General features: G+C 46.2%; 2 protein-coding genes across 6 annotated transcripts in view; one reads left to right on the top strand and one right to left on the bottom strand.

Annotated features, from left to right (window-relative positions):
• The first annotated feature begins 4,831 nt into the window (after window positions 1-4,831).
• Window positions 4,832-16,248, top strand: Mest. Of its 2 annotated transcripts, none has more exons than XM_028866169.2 (12): window positions 4,832-5,124; window positions 7,755-7,909; window positions 9,352-9,431; window positions 9,824-9,901; window positions 10,006-10,142; window positions 10,304-10,362; window positions 11,580-11,620; window positions 12,078-12,148; window positions 12,297-12,398; window positions 13,601-13,677; window positions 14,527-14,590; window positions 15,473-16,248. In XM_028866169.2, exons 1-12 carry the CDS (start codon window positions 5,099-5,101, stop codon window positions 15,588-15,590), a joined length of 1,008 nt encoding a protein of 335 aa, XP_028722002.1. In that variant the 5' UTR covers window positions 4,832-5,098; the 3' UTR covers window positions 15,591-16,248. The 2 variants fall into 2 exon arrangements, with proteins under 2 accessions (XP_028722002.1, XP_037059569.1); XM_037203674.1 differs by lacking the exon at window positions 15,473-16,248 and adding an exon at window positions 15,206-15,454.
• The window catches only part of Copg2 (COPI coat complex subunit gamma 2), a 125,338-nt gene continuing 123,237 nt past the window's right edge, over window positions 15,859-17,959 (bottom strand). For 2 of the 4 annotated variants that reach the window (XM_028866167.2, XM_028866168.2), the window contains 2 exons: window positions 17,837-17,935; window positions 15,859-17,442 (listed from right to left, as the gene is read on the bottom strand). In XM_028866167.2, coding sequence (XP_028722000.1) covers window positions 17,312-17,442; window positions 17,837-17,935 — 230 coding nt within the window. In that variant the 3' untranslated portion in view covers window positions 15,859-17,311. Of the gene's footprint in view, window positions 17,936-17,959 lie in introns of all 4 variants that reach the window. The other 2 variants (XM_037203673.1, XM_037203672.1) reach the window with 1 other exon arrangement.

Raw genomic sequence — 17,959 nt, 5'->3', positions numbered from 1 at the left:
ACAAGGACAGGTTCCCCCACCCCCGCCCCAGTCCTGGGGCTGCACCTCCTCTGGAGGGAACACAAAACTCTCCTGGCCGCTGACCGACTCCCTCCTGCACCTCTCCTGTTAAGCTGGAGAGGGCCAGACTCTGCGGGTGCGGATGCAGGTGCGGGTGGGTGCCCGGGGGAGGGAAGACACATGGAAAGAGCTGAAGGGCGGAGAGCGAGGCCTGGGGAGTGTGGGCTGCTGGGGACGAAGGGCCCGAGCCAGAACTGCAGGTGGTGTGCATGGGGTCCGGTGCAGGGCCAGGAGCAGGGCAGCTGAGGGAGGTCGAGTACCAGTACGGTTGAGAGCAAGGAGGCAACCCAAAACACCTGCCCCAGGGTCTGCTCATGGGATCTGGAGGAAAACCCTAACGTGAAAGATAGCAAACAAAACAAAACAAACAAAAAAACAAACAAACAAAAAACAGGAGCAAGGGGTCCGGAGGCAGCGAGGGTGTCCAACGCGGTAGTCTTCCTTCCCAGGCAGCTGGGAAAAGAACGCCTGCTTGCTTGAAAGTAGCTGCTCCTTAGAGGGCCTGTGGCGAGCAGCAAATGAGATAATGTGTGTGAGAAGGGCAAAGAGCTGTGAAAATGCAAGATCCTATTAGTTAATTAGAATCTTTCAAGCCTACTGATGTTTGAGTGGCTAAGATGGCCTCTACCGGCAGTGGAGTAGACAGAGGGCTTCGCTAGTTCCGGGTTTGGGATTATGGGAGGCGTGGAGTACAGGGTGTGTAAGGATTGTTTAGGGGTACACTGTAATACTGCAGTGTAAGGAAAAGGCTGCTGTCTGCCCTCTAGGTTCATCTTATTTCATTATTTGGCTTCGATATTATTCCTTCCTCTATCACTCATGTTTGGTGCTCTTTGCTGCAATTTTTTTTAACCTCAAAAAGAGTCTGAAAAGGGAGGAAGATATCACTTAGGAATATATTAGAATCATTGGGTCGAGCAGGGGGGTGGGCAAAACAAACGGAAGGAATTATTAATAAACTCATAGCAACCTCTCTCCCACCCCTCAATGTGTCTACTATTCCTAAGTGAATCTGGGGCTCAGGATCGTGACTGGGGAAGACCGATGGTTCCCTGTGTCACCGAGTGGTACAAACCCTCAAAGGCCATTCATTGAGCTAAAGACCGGGACCTTACATACCTGCTGCCAGCTTGCCAAGTCCCTAGTGACAAGGAGCTTGTCATGAGCCACTCAGCCCTCTAGCAGGGTTGGACTGTTGAAAAATTCTTTATGCTGAATGGATTTCTGTTTCTGTGCCGTTTGCTCTCCTTGGAGCCATATGGAATAAAATGCCTAATGCTGCTTCCACAAATATTTGAAGACTGTGAACACATTTCCTCCTTCCACTCACTCCACAAGGCTCCTTTTCTTTAGACTAAACATGCCCATTTATTTCAAAGAGCGAGGCAGTGTGGGGCAGAGGAAAGAACGCCAGAGTCAGCCGCATCTGTGGTCAGTCCCCGCTCCTCCGCGGTAGCGCGCGATACCGGGACCTGCAGAATCTTTCTCAGGGTGAATGGAAATTCTCACCTAGCCGGTTCCTGTGGAGATGGGGGGTACATTGGGTGATACAGTATACTAGCTGCTCTGTGTTGAGTCGCATGATTTACAGAGCATTTTAGTTTTACCCCAATACATTAGTGTGTGTCTAAATGCCTCTTAATATTTACTCTGTAAAGCGGAATAAAATAGTCTCAGTGGGGTTTGATGAGCAAAATAGCACAGGATTAGGTTATTCTGGGTATATCTCCATAACTCCAGACACAGTAGATTTTTTTTCTAATCCCCCCCCAAAGGAAACCCCCGTTCCTCACAGACCCAATGAAACCTTTTTAAAAAATCAAGTAAAGCCCTAAATCTCTTTAACCAAGTGTTATTGTTCAAATGAGTTTGTCCCATTCTGCACTTTTTTAGTTTATTCAGATCTGTAACTATGGCTTTAGAAAGTGGCTCTGTGCTGTTGTCTATAAGCATCCTTGTATTTGTCCTCTTATTACAGCGCTTAAAATGGGGTTAGAAAAATAATGATTGAACCTACGGTAGAAGCCGGGCTGGTTTCTTACTGCTTGCTGTTGTGAGACCGTAAACGAAGACGTTTCTACGCTGATTTTTGCACAAATCTGAGGTGCTGTTATGTTGGGAACCCATGTTAGAAAAGGAATGTGAAGGGAATGTGGGACAAGCTGCTGGCCGGGAACTCTGCTGCGGGTCACGTCCGCCAAGATAGTTAGTGCCTGTTTGGAAGGGGGGAACCAGCGGCAAACTCGGTAGCCGACTCTTCATTTATGAAGTTTCATGTTTTCTCAGGTGCTCCCAGGGCTTTTAGAACGGAGGTCAGATTCTCCCCGCTGTGGAGGAGAAATTCTTCCCTCTAGAAATCAGTCAGTCCTGGTTGGAAGATTTCCTAACCCTTCGGATGTTAGAAAGCAAAGCTTTCCCCAGCCTTAGTTGGTCCCCAGCAGTGCGCGTGTTCCTCGGCTCCTTGCCTTTGTGTCGGAGCTGCTATCTGCTTTCTCGGTCTAACCGAGTTCTGTAGTCCACGGCATTTCAACGGCATCCCGCCCTTTTACCACCCAAGTTATTCCTCTTCATCCTGAGCAGAGAGGATTCCCCGGGCCTGGGCTGGATTGCTTTTGTGGTGCAGCAAAGCTTTCACTGACTTTCTTTCCCTGGGGGCTTAAACGTGCCCGCCCCCACGACCCTCTTGTTCCATGTGGGTAGACTGCTCCCCGGCCTTCAGAATGAGATCCTTTGTGGGGCACTCAGTCCATTAATTAGAAAATTGCCTTCATCTTCGATGCTGGTGCTTCGGCCTAGTGAGAATGAAAGTGGAATTGTTTGTAAGGCTCAAAGGTCCCATTGACAGCAAATAGGGAAAATATATACTGCAGAAGCTTTCCGTGCGGGCGGTTGTTAAAATCAGAATGCCTTTACTCTATAGAAAGCACTAGTTCAAATTTTGCTAAGTAATTTGGCCTTTAAAAGGTTTGGCGGTTAGTTAATGTAGGTAGGTAATCCTCTACTTGTAAAGGTACTAATTTAAATTGCGGTCTTAGAGGGTTTTTAAATACATCTGCAGCTTTTCATTTAGGACAAATTCCACATTCCTTCCGATGAACTACTCTTTCTGGTCCCCCTCTCCCCCCGCCTTCCAATCAGTGCTGGCGCCCAAAGGAAACACTTTTTTTTTTTTTTTAAACCAAAGGTTACGCGGTATGGAGCCCCCAGTGCTTTGCGAAAGCCGTCCCCTCGGGCTGGAATGTTCTTTGTCTCTGGTAAATGTCTATTCATCACTCAAGACAACCCCTTCCTCCCTCCCCTTAATTACTTCCTCCCCTGTGCGCCCTCAAATTCTTGAACTTATTCATGCGGTATTTGTTAGGGGCCTGCTTTGTTGCCCACCCCATGGCGGGATCTGGAATACAAAAGGTGAATGAAACATGGGTTCAGACTTTGAGGATCTTAGGCTGGGAAAGAGGGGGCCGACCTGTTAGAAAATGTTCTGAAATCAAGGAGAAAATGTATAAAGTGCCACCCTTCCATCCTTCACTCACTTTATAACCCCGTGCATCGCCCGCGGTGGTTCAGCACGACCCTTTATTTCATGCCATGCCCGAAGAAGTATGCCCTGGACCGCGCTATGCGTTCTGATGACCCTCTCTCAGGTGCTGGCACTTTCAGTGTCTGCTGGGTGGCCCCAGCTCCGGGAGCGTGGTTAGATGCCCACAGGTTAGATGCCCACAGGTTAGGTGCCGCAGGTTCAGCTGACCCACTGCGGTCCTCTGGTCGAATCTTGCTCGCCTGTATGGCCGGTCTTGGATGCCTCAAAGCCAGAGCTGCTGCGAACGGGGCGCCGAAGAGAGACCTGCAGCGCCCCCACTGGGCCAGCCTGCGCCGTGTCCCTAGCTCGTGCCTGAGCTGTTAGAATTTCAGCGTGCAGCTCCCAGCAGCACACAGGCACCACGATGCTCGGCACTTGGCGAAGATGCCTTTTTAAAAAAAGGATTATGGATTTAAAAAAAAAATCTGTAGTTTTACCCACACCTCTAGGGTGTTTGCATTGTGATGGTACTGCGCGCAAATAAAGGAGGCTTGTGCTCCCGAGGAGCAGTTCCCCCGCGCTGCTCCAGTTGGGGGCTGCGGCAGCTTCTGGCATGCCGACCACGTCGTGCTGCTGCAAAGGAAGCGTCCTGGTGCCACCCTGGTGATGGTGGTGACTTGGGCCCGCTTTATGTGGTCGTGGCCCTTCCATGACTGTGTCCACTTAGCCCAGAGGAGATAACAGAACTTGTTCATTCCCTAACCCTTAAGTGTGTCCTTCCTTCATTGTTACCATGGGTAAAGGGCTCGGGGTTGCCGCGCTCTGGTGGTCCACGTTTTCAGACTCATCGTCACTCCTAGGACTCAGCACCCACTTACGATGTAGAAAGAAATGGGTGCCACAACGAAAACCCTAGCCCTGAGGTGATTTATGTCTAACAGCCACCTTCTGGGGCTGCGGACCTGTGCGTGGTCCAAGGGAAGGGTCGGGAGGGTCTCAGGCCATTTGCCATCTTTGCCTGAGGCATTATCACACGGGAAAGGGTTTCTTCAGCAGAATGTGGGGTTCAGGATTAGAGATCTGGCGAAGAAAGAGGGGGTCGGTAACCCGGGAGGCGCCCACGAGAGAGGCCCCCCCTTCTCTGCAGCGGTGGGGAGGGGCTCTGCGGCGGGAGCGGGAAGGAGGGACACTGCAGCACGGTGGGCGGGCCAGGGGCGGGGCTCAGCGGGCTTTTAAAGACGGTGCCCGCTCGCTCCGCTCTGCCGCGGCCACCAGCACATCCCGGTGCATCTTCGCTGGCGCAGCAGCCCTCCTCTGCGGCAGCCGCGCCTCGCCTAACGGCGCAGTGCCGCAGGCTCGCCCGAGAGGCCGCTCGCCGCTGCCGCTGCCGCTGCCGCGGGCCGCCCTGCGCGGACCGTGGGCTGCGCCGACGCCACCTCCGATCCTGTACGGTTGTGGGCGCCTCGGCGCGCCCTGTGCTCCGCAATCCTGCGGCGGGCGGCCTGGGATAATGCGGCCATGGTGCGCCGAGAACGCTTGCGCAGGTGGGTGCTGCCGGCCGTGCCGCGAGGGGGGTGTGGCCGGCCCGACTCCGTGTGGGTGCCGCTGCCACCCCGGAGCTGCCCGTGGCAAAATCCTCACCAAAAGGTGGCCGCGCTGCCCCGACTGAAAGGTAGTCGCTCGGCCCGAACTTGGGATCGCCCTCGCTGGTGATTTTTTTAAAAACCCGGGGTCATTTGCCTGAGATTTAGGAAATTTAGGATCTCCGTATTACCCTGGGAATTAGGGGGTTTTGTCAGGGTCTTCGCTGTGGTGTGATTTAGGAGGTGGTGGTGGTGGTGGTGGCGCGATTTGGGATTTGTGTACCCCGGAAACGCCCCGGTGCGTTCTAAGATTTGTAGAGCTGGTCATTGTTGTGGCGTGACTTAGGATTTCTAGACCCTGGTGCGTGATTTAGGAGCCGAGATTGCCGCGCGCGACTTAAGATTTCCAGGTTCTGGCATCGCAGTGGCGTAGCTACTGCATAGGTGTGACTGGACCTTGCCGCGCTGTGCGACCGCGGCAGTAAGTGTCGTTCCAAAGCCAGAAATGGGACCCTCGGGAGGCCGGGCACACGGCCAGACTGTTAAAATGTTATGAGAAGTGTTTCCTTCGTTTTGTGGGTTCACAGCGTAGTTTTCGCTGAGAAGTGGTCAAATGGGCCGGTTTGGTGGTATTAGATAAATGTGTTTTTACATCATTTACAGAAATAAGAAATCACGGCACGTAAAGTTTGTTTCGAGAGTGGGCTGAATTTTTAATCTAAATCATGGCGCCATCAAATAATGGGGATTTGACTTAAAAATATGTATTTAACCCTTTCGCCTGATTGCCAGTTTGCTTGACCACTGAAAATTGTTAAATGTTCGGGGTGGGGGGGTATTTTTACCAGGGTAACTAAGACAGAACGGCTGGGGGGGTGCCCCCTCTCCTGAGTGGAGGAGGTGCACGTATGGACGTGGGTGTGGCACCTCGGTTCCCCTGCGAGCGGGCGGGAAGCCCCTGCTCCCGCTGTAGCCCCTCCCCGTCTTCTGCTGAGTCACTGCGATTCAGTCGGAGACCTGCACCGATGCCCCGGAGGCCACGTGAAGATGTACGAACAGGTAACAGGACCAAATGGGACCGAGGAAAACAACCAAACAAATAAAAATGGACAATAACAACAAAAAAACCCCAAACCTAACACTTTTGTTATTTGCCTTTCAAGGAGGTTCGGCGGTAAAGCCCGTTAGCGGATCACAGACTGCGATAAAACCATCATGTTCTGGCACTGTTCCAGTCATTTCTAGTATTGCCTTGAAAGGTAGAACCAAGCCATTGTGGCTGTTCAGTGGACAGAGACTTTGGAGGGTGAAAAAAATACCCAGAGTCCAAGTCTGAAGTTCAGGCAGGCAGTCGAGGTTTCTCAAGGGGTGTTGGTTTTTCCCCACCATGTCAGGTTTATTGTTAGAGTTAAAAAAAAAAAAAAAAAAAAAAAAAAAAAAAAAAAAAAAAAGAGCCACCCTTCCCCCCAAAAAGCCAGTTTTGTGAGGTTGCAGGTAAGACGCCCTAGGGCGTTCTCTACGGAGTGAGCCAACAAGCGAGGGTCCACGAGGACTCTGGCGATGACTTTGTTTTACCTGTAGCTGCCTTCCTGGCATCTCTAGTTTCAGTTTAGGATGCATTATCCCTTTTTGTCTAGGGAACCCTCTCCTTGGTGACCATGGCAAGTCACAAGTAGAGGAAATGGTTTCTAATCCCGCTTTAATTCTTGCCTCCAGTATAGATAAATTGATCTGGACCTTCAGAATTCGGGTGTAGCAAGCTGGGGGGGGGGGGCCCGCACAAATCTGTGCTTTCCTTCCACAGACAAAACCAAGTCCTGAGTGCTAGGTGTGTAGGTGGGGTCTTAATTTAAAAAAGGGAATTGCCTCAAGAGTCTGCTAAGAAAGCAAAAATATAATCTGCTGCCCAGACTTCTAAGAGATTAGATATTCAGGGTCAGGGCAAAGCTGCTTACTGGATGTGAAGTGCTGCAGCTATCTGGCTCTCATTTCCCACCCCTCTGTCCCCCTGCCCCCTCCCACTCCCGTCCCTCCTCCCCCACTCCCTCCCACTTCCCCCACTCCCTCCCACTTCCCCCACCCCCTCCCACTTCCCCCACCCCCGCCTTTCTCCCCCACCCCGTCCCTCCTCCCCCGCCCCCCCCCCCCCCCGCCCACCTCCCTCCTCTCCCGCCCCGCCCACCTCCCTCCTCTCCCGCCCGCCCACCTCCTCCCTCCCCCTCCCCCGTCCCTCCTCCTTCTCCCCCACCCCCACCCCGCCCATCAGTTTCTTAGCCCAAATCCAGACTGTAGTGCCAAGTGGGTCTTCCCTTGGCCAGAGGACATGTATTAAAGAATCAGGAGCAGCTCTCTGCTTAAGAACATGTAATAGGTTACATATATGCTTGAGGATCACATAAGGAGAGAATGGTGGTAAGTACGGTGAGTGCCAAATAGTAGAGACGTTTATCACACTTTCTCGGTAAACTTTTCTGCCATGGCCACGTGGGGTGGTATCAAAGTATTTACCTCATAGTGTCAAAGTTTCCCACCCCATGTTCCGTTTTGGTTTTTGGAAATGGACAATGTCACCTTGGCCTCTTTTCCCACAGGATGAGGGAGTGGTGGGTCCAAGTGGGGCTACTGGCCGTGCCCTTGCTGGCTGCGTACCTGCACATCCCACCTCCTCAGCTCTCTCCTGCTCTGCACTCATGGAAGACGTCGGGCAAGTTTTTCACCTACAAGGGACTTCGCATCTTCTACCAAGGTGAGAACTGGACAGTTGGAGAATCCCAAGGACATGGGTCATGTAGGTCCCAGATGAGGTCCTTATTTTGTGTCCCTTGGTCTCTGTTGCTCCATAGTGACGGAGGGGAGTAACCCCGTTTGTAAAGTGTACCTGAAATAATGGACTAATTCCCTTCATTCTTGAGAGCAGGGGAGTCAGCAGTGGAGGGAGGGGCGGGGTGGGTGGGGCCGTACCTGGTTTAGTAAGTTTCTTCCAGCTCCATCGGACACTAGTTTTCTCTTGAGCGCCCCCTAGTGTCAGGTAACATGTATATTTAGAGACCTTTCCACACCTTTGTTCCCCACCCCCGCCCATTCCTACATGTCATTTTATTATTTCCCGTGATTTGTTATATGTATCTAAACCTGATAAGATTTACTGGGGATTATTATAGCTGCTACTTAATTACCATACTCAAGGCATTCTGTTATATTTTTAACCTTCATTATCTTCATTTTTTCATTTAATCACAACAGCACTTGGAGATAGGTGCCATTAATCTCATTTTATAGGTGAAGAGACTGAGAAACAAATTGGAAAAGATATCTTTTGGGCGGGGGTCAAGAGCAATAACGAAAAATGTTTGTTTTTCGTAAACCGTTTTTCATTATTGCTCCTGACCTCCTCTCATTTGTTATATACAGTCAGGTAAGTATGAAGACTTCTTTATGTTGGCTTGTTGGTTCTTTTCCAGAACTAATATTAATTAATATTATTTGTGTAGATTCTTCAGGCTAAGTACAGTACATGATATTGTAATTGCTAATTAAATAATTTTTGAAAACTTATTACCAAAATTTTATGCCATTGACAGTATTAATTTAAATCCAGTACTGTGGCAAGGTAGTCTATTGTTTGACCGATTTGAAAGATGTCACATACAGAAGAAAGTTCATGTTCCTATTAGCCTATTTTTGTAGCGGATAGAATTTCGTAAGTTCGTTTCAGAATTGGGTGTGTCTGCTATACTGGATAGAGAGTACGAACTCAGGTGCTCCAGGTGTAAGAACTCTCAGATCATAGGAAATGTGATAAAGCAGGGATAAGGTACAAAGACTCTTTAATTTTGCTGTGATTATAACATTTTAATTGGTTTTACTTTTTATTTAACTGGTTTACTTTTTACTAAATGAAAAATAATTTGCATTTTAATATTAATAACTAAAACATGGGAATGTCTCTAAAAAATTTAAGTGATAATCAGTAAACTGTTTCCAGAATTTTCATGTAAAGTGTGCCATTTACAATTTAAAATACTAGTAAGAGGAAGCTCCTCTTATCTGAAGTATTGTAAGCTTGCATTTGAAGAACAGCATTTTATAGCATTAATTTGGTCTGCTCCTTTGTACTGAATTAGATTTTGGTGTCTCTGAGGCTACTTTGCAGGGAGTTTGCCTGATCTCTCTTTCTCCTCCTTCTAGACTCTGCCGGTGTTGTTGGAAGCCCTGAGATAGTTGTGCTTTTACATGGCTTTCCAACATCCAGCTACGATTGGTACAAGGTAATGAAGTTTGGTTTCTAGGTCCTGTCATGTCCTAAAAAACTCAAACGCTAGAATTTTTTTATTTTTGTCAGCCCTAGAAGGCTCTTGCAGATTTGAACTGCTTGATAAAAATCTCATTAAATGTAGAATTGCTTTTCATGTCCTATAAGGGAGTAAAAAATTGGCTGTCCAGAAAAGATCATTGCCAAGTTAAAGGCTGGAGTTATACTCTCAACATATTATATGCTAGGAATCATCCCTTATCCCAGAGGATCACCCAGGCCTGTGGTGGTTTCATGATTTTTTTTCACGTTATCCAAGCTGACATACAGGCATGAGTCTCGTGGGCTGCTGTGGGCAGGGCAGTGGCACGTGAGAACAGAGTACATGGCATGCTTGCTTTCTTACAGATCTGGGAAGGTCTGACCCTAAGGTTTCATCGAGTGATTGCCCTGGACTTCTTGGGCTTTGGCTTCAGTGACAAACCGGTGAGCAGCAGCTAGGTGGACCCCGGGATGGCAGGGTGGCTATGGATGTTAGTCAGGCTCTGTCTGGTGACGTCATGCTGTGTCTCTGACTTTTCTTTCCCTAGCGACCACACCAGTATTCCATATTTGAGCAAGCGAGCATCGTGGAGTCCCTTCTTCGCCACCTGGGACTCCAGAACCGCAGAATCAACCTGCTGTCTCATGACTACGGAGATATTGTTGCCCAGGAGCTGTTGTACAGGTCAGTGAGACCAGACTTCTATCCTTGGCACAGGTGTCAGGAGCTTAAGATGACAGGAAGTCCAACTGTTTTGGGATCTTCAAACCTCTGAGGGTTGTCTGCAGCCTCCTGTATGGGTACCAGTTGCTCAGCTACATGTGTTTCTTCTTGCCCTGTTACAGGTACAAGCAGAATCGATCTGGCCGGCTTACCATAAAGAGTCTCTGTCTGTCAAACGGAGGTAATTGCCTTGGTGGAGGTGGAAAGTGGGATGTAGCCTAGAAAAGCCATCTTTTAAGTCATAAAGACATCTATATTATAAGCAGACACTAGACATAGGGCATCTTTTACCTTTACTGTGCCATGAATAGTTTTGATAGTTGATAGCATTTATGGAAGACATGTTTTCAAACATACAGAAAATAAAAGGATAACCAAGGGAGGTGTGGCAAGATAACTCAGGGGTTGAGGGTGCCAAGTCTGTCAATAGGAATTTGATTCTGGAACACCCCCCCCCCACTGTTGAAGGAGAGAACTGACTCCTGACCTCTGCACATGTGTCTTGGCACCCATGTACACATGAACACAATAAATAAATGGCTTTGTTTTGTTCTGTTTTTTAAAAAGAGCTGGGCATGGTGGGGGATGCCTTTAATCCCAGTACTTGGGAAGCAGAGGTAGGCAGATCTCTTAGTTCAAAGCCAGCCTGATCTATGTAACGAGTTCTAGGACAGCTAGGACTACACAAAGAAACCTTGTCCCCCAAACAAAAACAAAAAACAAAACAAACAAAAAAGGACTACCACAAATGTGATCCTGTTGATCTGGCTGGTAAGTTGCCAGGTGTCAGCTGGGAATGAATGAGTGTTATCTGGAGTTTATTTTTCTTTGTCATTGAGGAGCTCATTGGTCCAGAAATGCCCAAATGCTCCTACCTGAACGTCTTGAGGGTGGCTGGGAAGAAGACTAGTGGGTCTGTCCCAGTATCAGTGCAAAAGAAAAGAAGTCATTTTCTTTTACTGGAACCTACTTTACAAGTGTGTTTGCAGACGAGTTCATTAACAGCACTGTGTACTCTGTGAGCACTGGGAGGAGATGCTGAAGGGCGTTTAGGCCTAGGCATCAATGCATTATGGAAGAGCACATGAATTACTTTATCCATCTTTGTATCTTTAAAATGAGGAAAGAATTCCAGTGTGTTGTAATTTGACAGCTAAGCAGAGAATCTCACAGAAATGAGCAGTGTATATAGTCATTCCTCAGCTTGGTACACATATATGCAGTTCTGTGCTGAGTGTAAGTTGTTAGGCAGTGCATAGCTATTTTTATTCATAATTCTGTTTTGGCAGTGAAAGCCTCAAATTTAGTAACCATGCCTAGGGTGATTAGTTTCTGGTAATAGCTGTGCTTTTAACTTAGAGTTGTTGGGAAATGACTAAGAAGTCTCTTTTTCCACAGGTATCTTTCCTGAGACCCACCGTCCTCTTCTTCTCCAAAAGGTTGGCAGCTCTACTGCATAGCTCCTCAGTTAAGATGTCTGTGACATTAAACACACAAACAAACCTAGGACCTTTTAAGGGCCATACCTGCAGTGACAAGCCAGACTACTGAAATCTTCATTATTATGAATTCACATTAAAGTTCATTTTTCTCTCCTTAGTCAAATAAAGCAGGCTTTCTTACACAAAACCAAACATTTCTGAGAAACAGGAGATGAATATTTAGAGAAATACAACTATATGAAGATCTTTGTCATAAGTATGATGTTTAAATAAATTGAGATCCTAGGCTAAACTTGATGATTTCATCAGTTACATTTAGGGATTATACATTTTTTTTTTTTTTTTCAGAAGAAGATATGGCTAAGTTCTATTTTATCTGGTATAAAACATTTTGTCTTGGGGAATTGCCAACTTCTCTGGATCCTTGATTTGTACTTTCACTTCTTATCTGCAGCTCCTCAAAGACGGAGGTGTGCTCTCACCTATCCTCACACGGCTCATGAACTTCTTTGTGTTCTCTCGAGGGTAAGTCATCATTGAAGACTGAGTGTGAGCTGTAAACTTTCTGAGTGGGCAAAGGGGCAGATAGTATGGCCTTCTGAGGTCCTAGTTCTGTCTGGTGCTCTGAATTCCTTCCACATGTCTGACCTTCCTGCATTTGTACTCTTTTCAGTCTCACTCCAGTCTTCGGACCATATACTCGACCCTCTGAGAGTGAGCTGTGGGACATGTGGGCTGGGATCCGCAACAATGATGGGAACTTGGTCATTGATAGGTAAGACCTTGCTCTAGGCCCCAGCAAGCTCTCTTGGAGAGAGAGGCAGGTGCAAAGTTACATTCTGCTCCTTGCTGGCTTACTCCATGTCACAAGGCTGGTTAGGGATTATGAGACAAACTTGAAACAGTCCTGCTCTCTGTTTTTCAACAAAGAAATCAAGCACAGGGTAAACCTTACTCCTAAAGCATTTGGCACAGAGAATGTGGACAAATAGTCGCAAATCTTAGTGCTTATTTGCATGAAAATGACTCAATGACTTCTTTAGACTTTTGGATAATATTAAATATTTCAGAATGTTTTAATCATAGTTTTGAAAGGAGCCTATCTGTCTCTTAAAGTACAAAGCTCTTCCTTTGCCTGTTTCTCCAGTAGCAACATGGTTTGAGAAGCAAGGCTTTGGTTTAGATGAGACTGTAGCTGTTTCCTTGGAGAGACTGGGAGACGGTAACATGAATCGCTCCTTTTGCCAGCTGCTCTGTGACTCCCTGTGTTCTAACTGCTGGCTTTGTTGTGAACTCTGTATGAGAGGCATTCCTCCCTCCCTATCCTAACCTACAAGATCCTTAATACAGTTTAAAAATATTAATCAAACTAAAAAACAGGCATGCCTTGCTTCTCCTGTTTTGCCTTACTAACTGCCCTGGAGTTAGGGAGAGCAGTCAGAATGCCATCTGGGCTGCAGTGTGGCTGGTGACCGATTCTAGAGCAGGAAGAGTTCTCAACTCCTTGGTGAGATGCAGTGCAGTGATCGAGCCCTGATCCCCGAAATTCCTACACTGGTACTTTTAGAGGTGGCTATCAACTCAGAGATTATGTGGTTTGGTTTTAGTTTCAAATGATGAATTTGTTAAAAAAGAAAAAAAAAAAAGGCTTTCTCAGCCATAGAGCTAGTTAGTAGTAGTGGAATCAAAACTGGATTCTTAGACCCAGGTTTTAAATTATGTACACTCCAAACCAACTGTAATCCTTCAGAAGATCTCATTTCCTGCTTAATAAATGTAAAGAACCATCAGTGCTCATGTTGATAGTCACCTTTGTGTCTACATGGTAGTTAACACAATGGATGCAGTAGGCTAGCTATTCCCGGGCCCCGAGGCTGCTTCTGTGTGAGGACACTTCTCTGTGGCTCTGTGACCTCCGGAACTGCACTGATAATAGTTCTTGCTCCACTCTTGCTTACTCACCTGTGCTGTATGTAGTCTTTTACAGTATATCAATCAAAGGAAGAAATTCAGGAGACGCTGGGTGGGAGCACTTGCTTCTGTGACCATCCCCAGTGAGTATCTGTGTGTAGTCTTCTGTCACTTCTTGACAGGGACCCTTGGGGAATAATGACTTAACATAATTACCACTCATAAAATCTCCATGCAGGGTTGCCAGGGTTAGCAAATAAAAACATGCATCCAAGTCAATCTGAGTTTTACATAAAAAAATAGCTACTTTTAGTATAAGTATGCTATAAAATATTTAGGACATACTTTTTACCCTTATTCCCCGTACTGAAACTCACAGAGATCCGAGTGCCAGGATTAAAGGCATATGCCACCACTGCCCAGCTAATTGCCCAGTCTTTATTCACTGGCAATCCTATTCCAAACACCTGGAATGCCAGAGTGAGGGTTTAAGGCACTGAGGTACTACTACAGATGGAGCTGGTATGGCTTACCTGCTATGGTAAATATGAACTGTTGGGACAGCAAGCTAGTAAGGGCATTAATGAAGGCGTAGATACCGGGCTGTCCTCTCTTCCACATAAAAGGGAATTAGCACAGATCACTAGCCTCACATACTAGTGGTCAAGATGTCAGAGGGCAGTTACAACAGAGGGAACTTCGAAGGATGATGATTCTAGCTACATTTCTAGAAAGAAGATCTTCAAAGTGAGCTTACTCCTTTGGGTTCAGAGTACAGAAGAGCAAGTAGGGACCACATAGTTCTATGTAGAAGACTGACTGGCCTGTTCACTACGTTCTTTATAGCTCACTTAGTAAGAATGTTTTCTATCATAACATTTTTATTCACAGATTTTAAAAAAAAAAAAAGAAGTGGAGGGAGGTCAGTTTGAGGGTAGCAATAGGAGCATAGATGGGAGTTGTTAGAAATTCCTTCTTCTTCTCTTTCCTAGTTCATTTTATCTACGGGCCATTGGATCCTATAAACCCCTATCCAGAGTTTCTGGAGCTGTACAGGTGAGTCCTCCTCAGAGGTCTTTGTTTTGTTAGTATTTCATCCTGACAGGGTTGCTGACACTTGATATTGCCTCTGACCTCACTGGAAACATACAGTAAATAGACCTAGATAGGGACAGGAAATCTTATTCTCACCAAAGTAGAAAGATCAAGAGATTTGATTACACATTCTCTGGATTCATACATCTGGATTCATACATCCTATTTTCACTGTCATGGCTGTTATCATATTCCTAAGTATAGAGGAAAGAGGAAAAAAACCTTTATGTGAACTGAACATCTTAAGAAATGTGTTAGTCTGACTGTAAAGCCAGTTCACTGACCTCCACTGAGCAGACTTCAGTGAGCAGTTATGAACAGCTCACTATGAAAAATGCTTTTTCATTTTTCATTGGTTGTTACTCTCTCAGGGTAGTTATTCAGAAGGTGCTGGAATATGAAATCTTGACTGTCACGTAAGAGTGTTCCATACCTTCCTGTGCCCTAGTAGAAGGCTCTGGCAGTCCACAGCTTGCTTACAGTTTTAAACATCACTCATGAGGCTAAGGAGGTTCTCTGTCTGTCTTTGCTTGGGCAGTGAGCTGCTGAGTGAGTACCTCTTGTTGCTTCTCTAAGGAGCTGGAAGTCATGACTTTTTGAGGACTGTTACCGAAGTGTTGTATTTGCAAGATGTTGTCTGTTGTGTTCTGAACAATTGAACCAGTTTAAGTGGAACTGGCAAGTTTATCTGGCTGAGGTATAGTTCCCAAGTAGAAGAGGAATAAGCTTTGTTTGCTTCTTCCAGTGTGGTATGTCTCCAGGGGCATTTACGGGGCTTCCCATCGCTTACATCCTCTCATCCTCCAGCCTTAAGTTCACCTCCATGCTGTTCTCTTCCACTAGGAAAACGCTGCCGCGGTCCACAGTGTCGATTCTGGATGACCACATTAGCCACTACCCACAGCTAGAGGATCCCATGGGCTTCTTGAATGCATATATGGGCTTCATCAACTCCTTCTGAGCTGGAAAGAGTAGCTTCCCTGTATTAAGTACTCCCCATTCTCGTATCTGTGTGTATTCCACTTAGAAATGCCCAAAAGAGGTCCTGGCAATCAAATACTATTCTTTCATAAAGTCCATTTTAATCACACTGGTGAACAAATTATAGAAAATAGGCAGCAAAAACTCTAAGGATGACATGATAATCCATCTCTCATTCTCTAAAGGGTGACATGATATTCCTCCCCTCATTATTACTGTGAAATCTGACCAAGTGTAGGGATCTACTGTTTTGTGTTATTACTGTTCTCAATTATGCAGAAAAACAGCATCGGTAATTTTTTCATAAAATACTTAAAAAAAAATCTCCCCCCCCCATTCTGTGGACTTTGCTGAAATATTTAGAAATGCTACCTTCTGGCCCAACCCTAATTCGAATCCTGTAGTAAAGAGTGAGGGAGGAGCTTGCTTATATCCCCTTCAAGCTCTCTATACCGCACAGCTATGAGAAGGAATATCTTGTCACACCTTACATTTAGTTTCATCAGCTGCTTCTAATTATAGACGTTTTGTTGAAACAGACATTGGCTTAGCGGGCTGGGGACGTAGCTCAGTGGTAGTGTGTCTGCCTAGCAAGCTAAAACCCAGCTTGGGTTCAATCCCCAGCACTGCCCCCCCCCCCAAAAAAAAAAAAACCTCACCAAACCAAAGTAGAATCATTGGCATAAATGATACAGTGTTCTGAATATGCTTTTAAGGCTGATTAGCATACTCAAGTGTGTAGTTTATAGGGGTATTAAAACAGTTGGCCTGTACTTGCTAGAGTAGAGAACCTCATCACACATATAATTTGTAAATAAACAGATTCCAATTATTTACAGAATTCCTAAAACCACAAGGTATTAACCAGTTGCATCTGTGCCCGAGATTTACTGTTACTGGCTAGGAAGTCCAAGCCGAGCAGTATATAACAGCCTGCCTCCTCGCATCAGAGCTTAGGTGCATGCTCCTTGAGGGCTGGAGTGGAGTGGAGGGGCCGCTGTAACAGCCACATGTCCATGAACACCTTAGGATGATGGCTGCTTAGCATCCCACTGGCTGTTCAGAAAGGCTTTCTCATGTAACTCAGCAACTCCTATACTGAGAGACAGGCAAGTCCCCAGACACTTAAGAACAAATGCTGAAAGACCTAAGCGCAAATGGTGCTGAATACTTTTTTAAGCAACAGTTTTAACTGTCTTAGTTAAAGCAGCATTATTGATTATTTTAAATTCATTTTTTAAAATTAGAAATTTCAAGTATAGCAACTTTGAAACTGGAATGAATGAGTGTTTATTTTCTATTAATAAAAACAAACTGTGACAAAAATGGATTCCGGCTTCCCCTCCCCCTCCACCCTTCTGGGACAAAATTTTCCAACATTGCCAAGAGTTTTCATACATTAAAAAAGGCATATAATGAAGCCAAGCAGCTGTAGAATAGCATACATAGATAGTATCTGGTTTTCAAGATCATTCAAAGCTGCATTGTCATACCAAAGCTGAACAAGTGAGACAATGAGAAGGGATGAACACTAAAATCCATGCACAAGACAAATATTTGCTTGATCTGCTGGCTCAGGGCCAAACATTGGATTTGCTTCTTCAAAGTCTATTAATCTTTAAGTGTGATTCTGGGAAATTCATGCCACTAAAAATCCACCAACAGGGAGAGCATAGCCACACCACCTTTCCCAGCAAGAACCTATCCCACAGAAGCCAAGATAACATCCACAGGTGTTCTCTCTTTGCTTCTCACAGTCACCTGCATGGTCACTCCATCTGCCAAGGCCAGCCTAGACCGCACTAATAAGTCACAGCCACCTCTGTATACACCTGAGAGAAGAAAGTTAGGAAAAGTATATTAAGCCCCGACTAATGGAATTTGTCATGTTTTGCCTGTACCTCCTTTCTATTATTTTAGTTTCACACGGATAGAAATTTATAGGAAATGAATCCTACAAACAATCCTACTTTCTAAATGTTCTTATGAAAGCCAGGAATATGGATGGTATTGAGTATCACTGACTTAGTGTACTCAGGGAGTGGTGCTGGCAGCTGTTAGAGATTCCAGTATTTTTGGCCAGATGTGCCTCCTCCAAGAATAAGGAGAGCCTGTAAAGGTCTCCAGTGTTGAAGGACAGACAACAGCAGGGCAGGGAGTGTCCATTCCCACCCCTTCCTTTTAAACTCTGCACTTTCAAAGGGAAAGCTGACGGGAGTCTCTTACCTGCCAGATAGAGGGAGTGGGAATTCTTATTCTCAGGTACTTTGTCTGATCTCTCACATGGCTGCATGCCCAGAAATGTGATGATGTTGTTGACAGCCTCTGTTGAGAAAGTTGAGTAACGGG

Source organism: Peromyscus leucopus, chromosome 3 (genome assembly GCF_004664715.2).
Source record: "Peromyscus leucopus breed LL Stock chromosome 3, UCI_PerLeu_2.1, whole genome shotgun sequence".
Classification (NCBI taxonomy): domain Eukaryota; kingdom Metazoa; phylum Chordata; class Mammalia; order Rodentia; family Cricetidae; genus Peromyscus; species Peromyscus leucopus.
This window is presented reverse-complemented; position numbering and strand designations above follow the sequence as displayed.

Coding starts and splice junctions, on each gene's coding strand:
- Mest (XM_028866169.2), top strand. CDS start 5,099: ATGGTGCGCCGAGAACGCTTGCGCAG. Junction 9,432..9,823: donor CCAGCTACGATTGGTACAAG/GTAATGAAGTTT, acceptor GCTTTCTTACAG/ATCTGGGAAGGTCTGACCCT. Junction 10,143..10,303: donor GCCCAGGAGCTGTTGTACAG/GTCAGTGAGACC, acceptor GCCCTGTTACAG/GTACAAGCAGAATCGATCTG.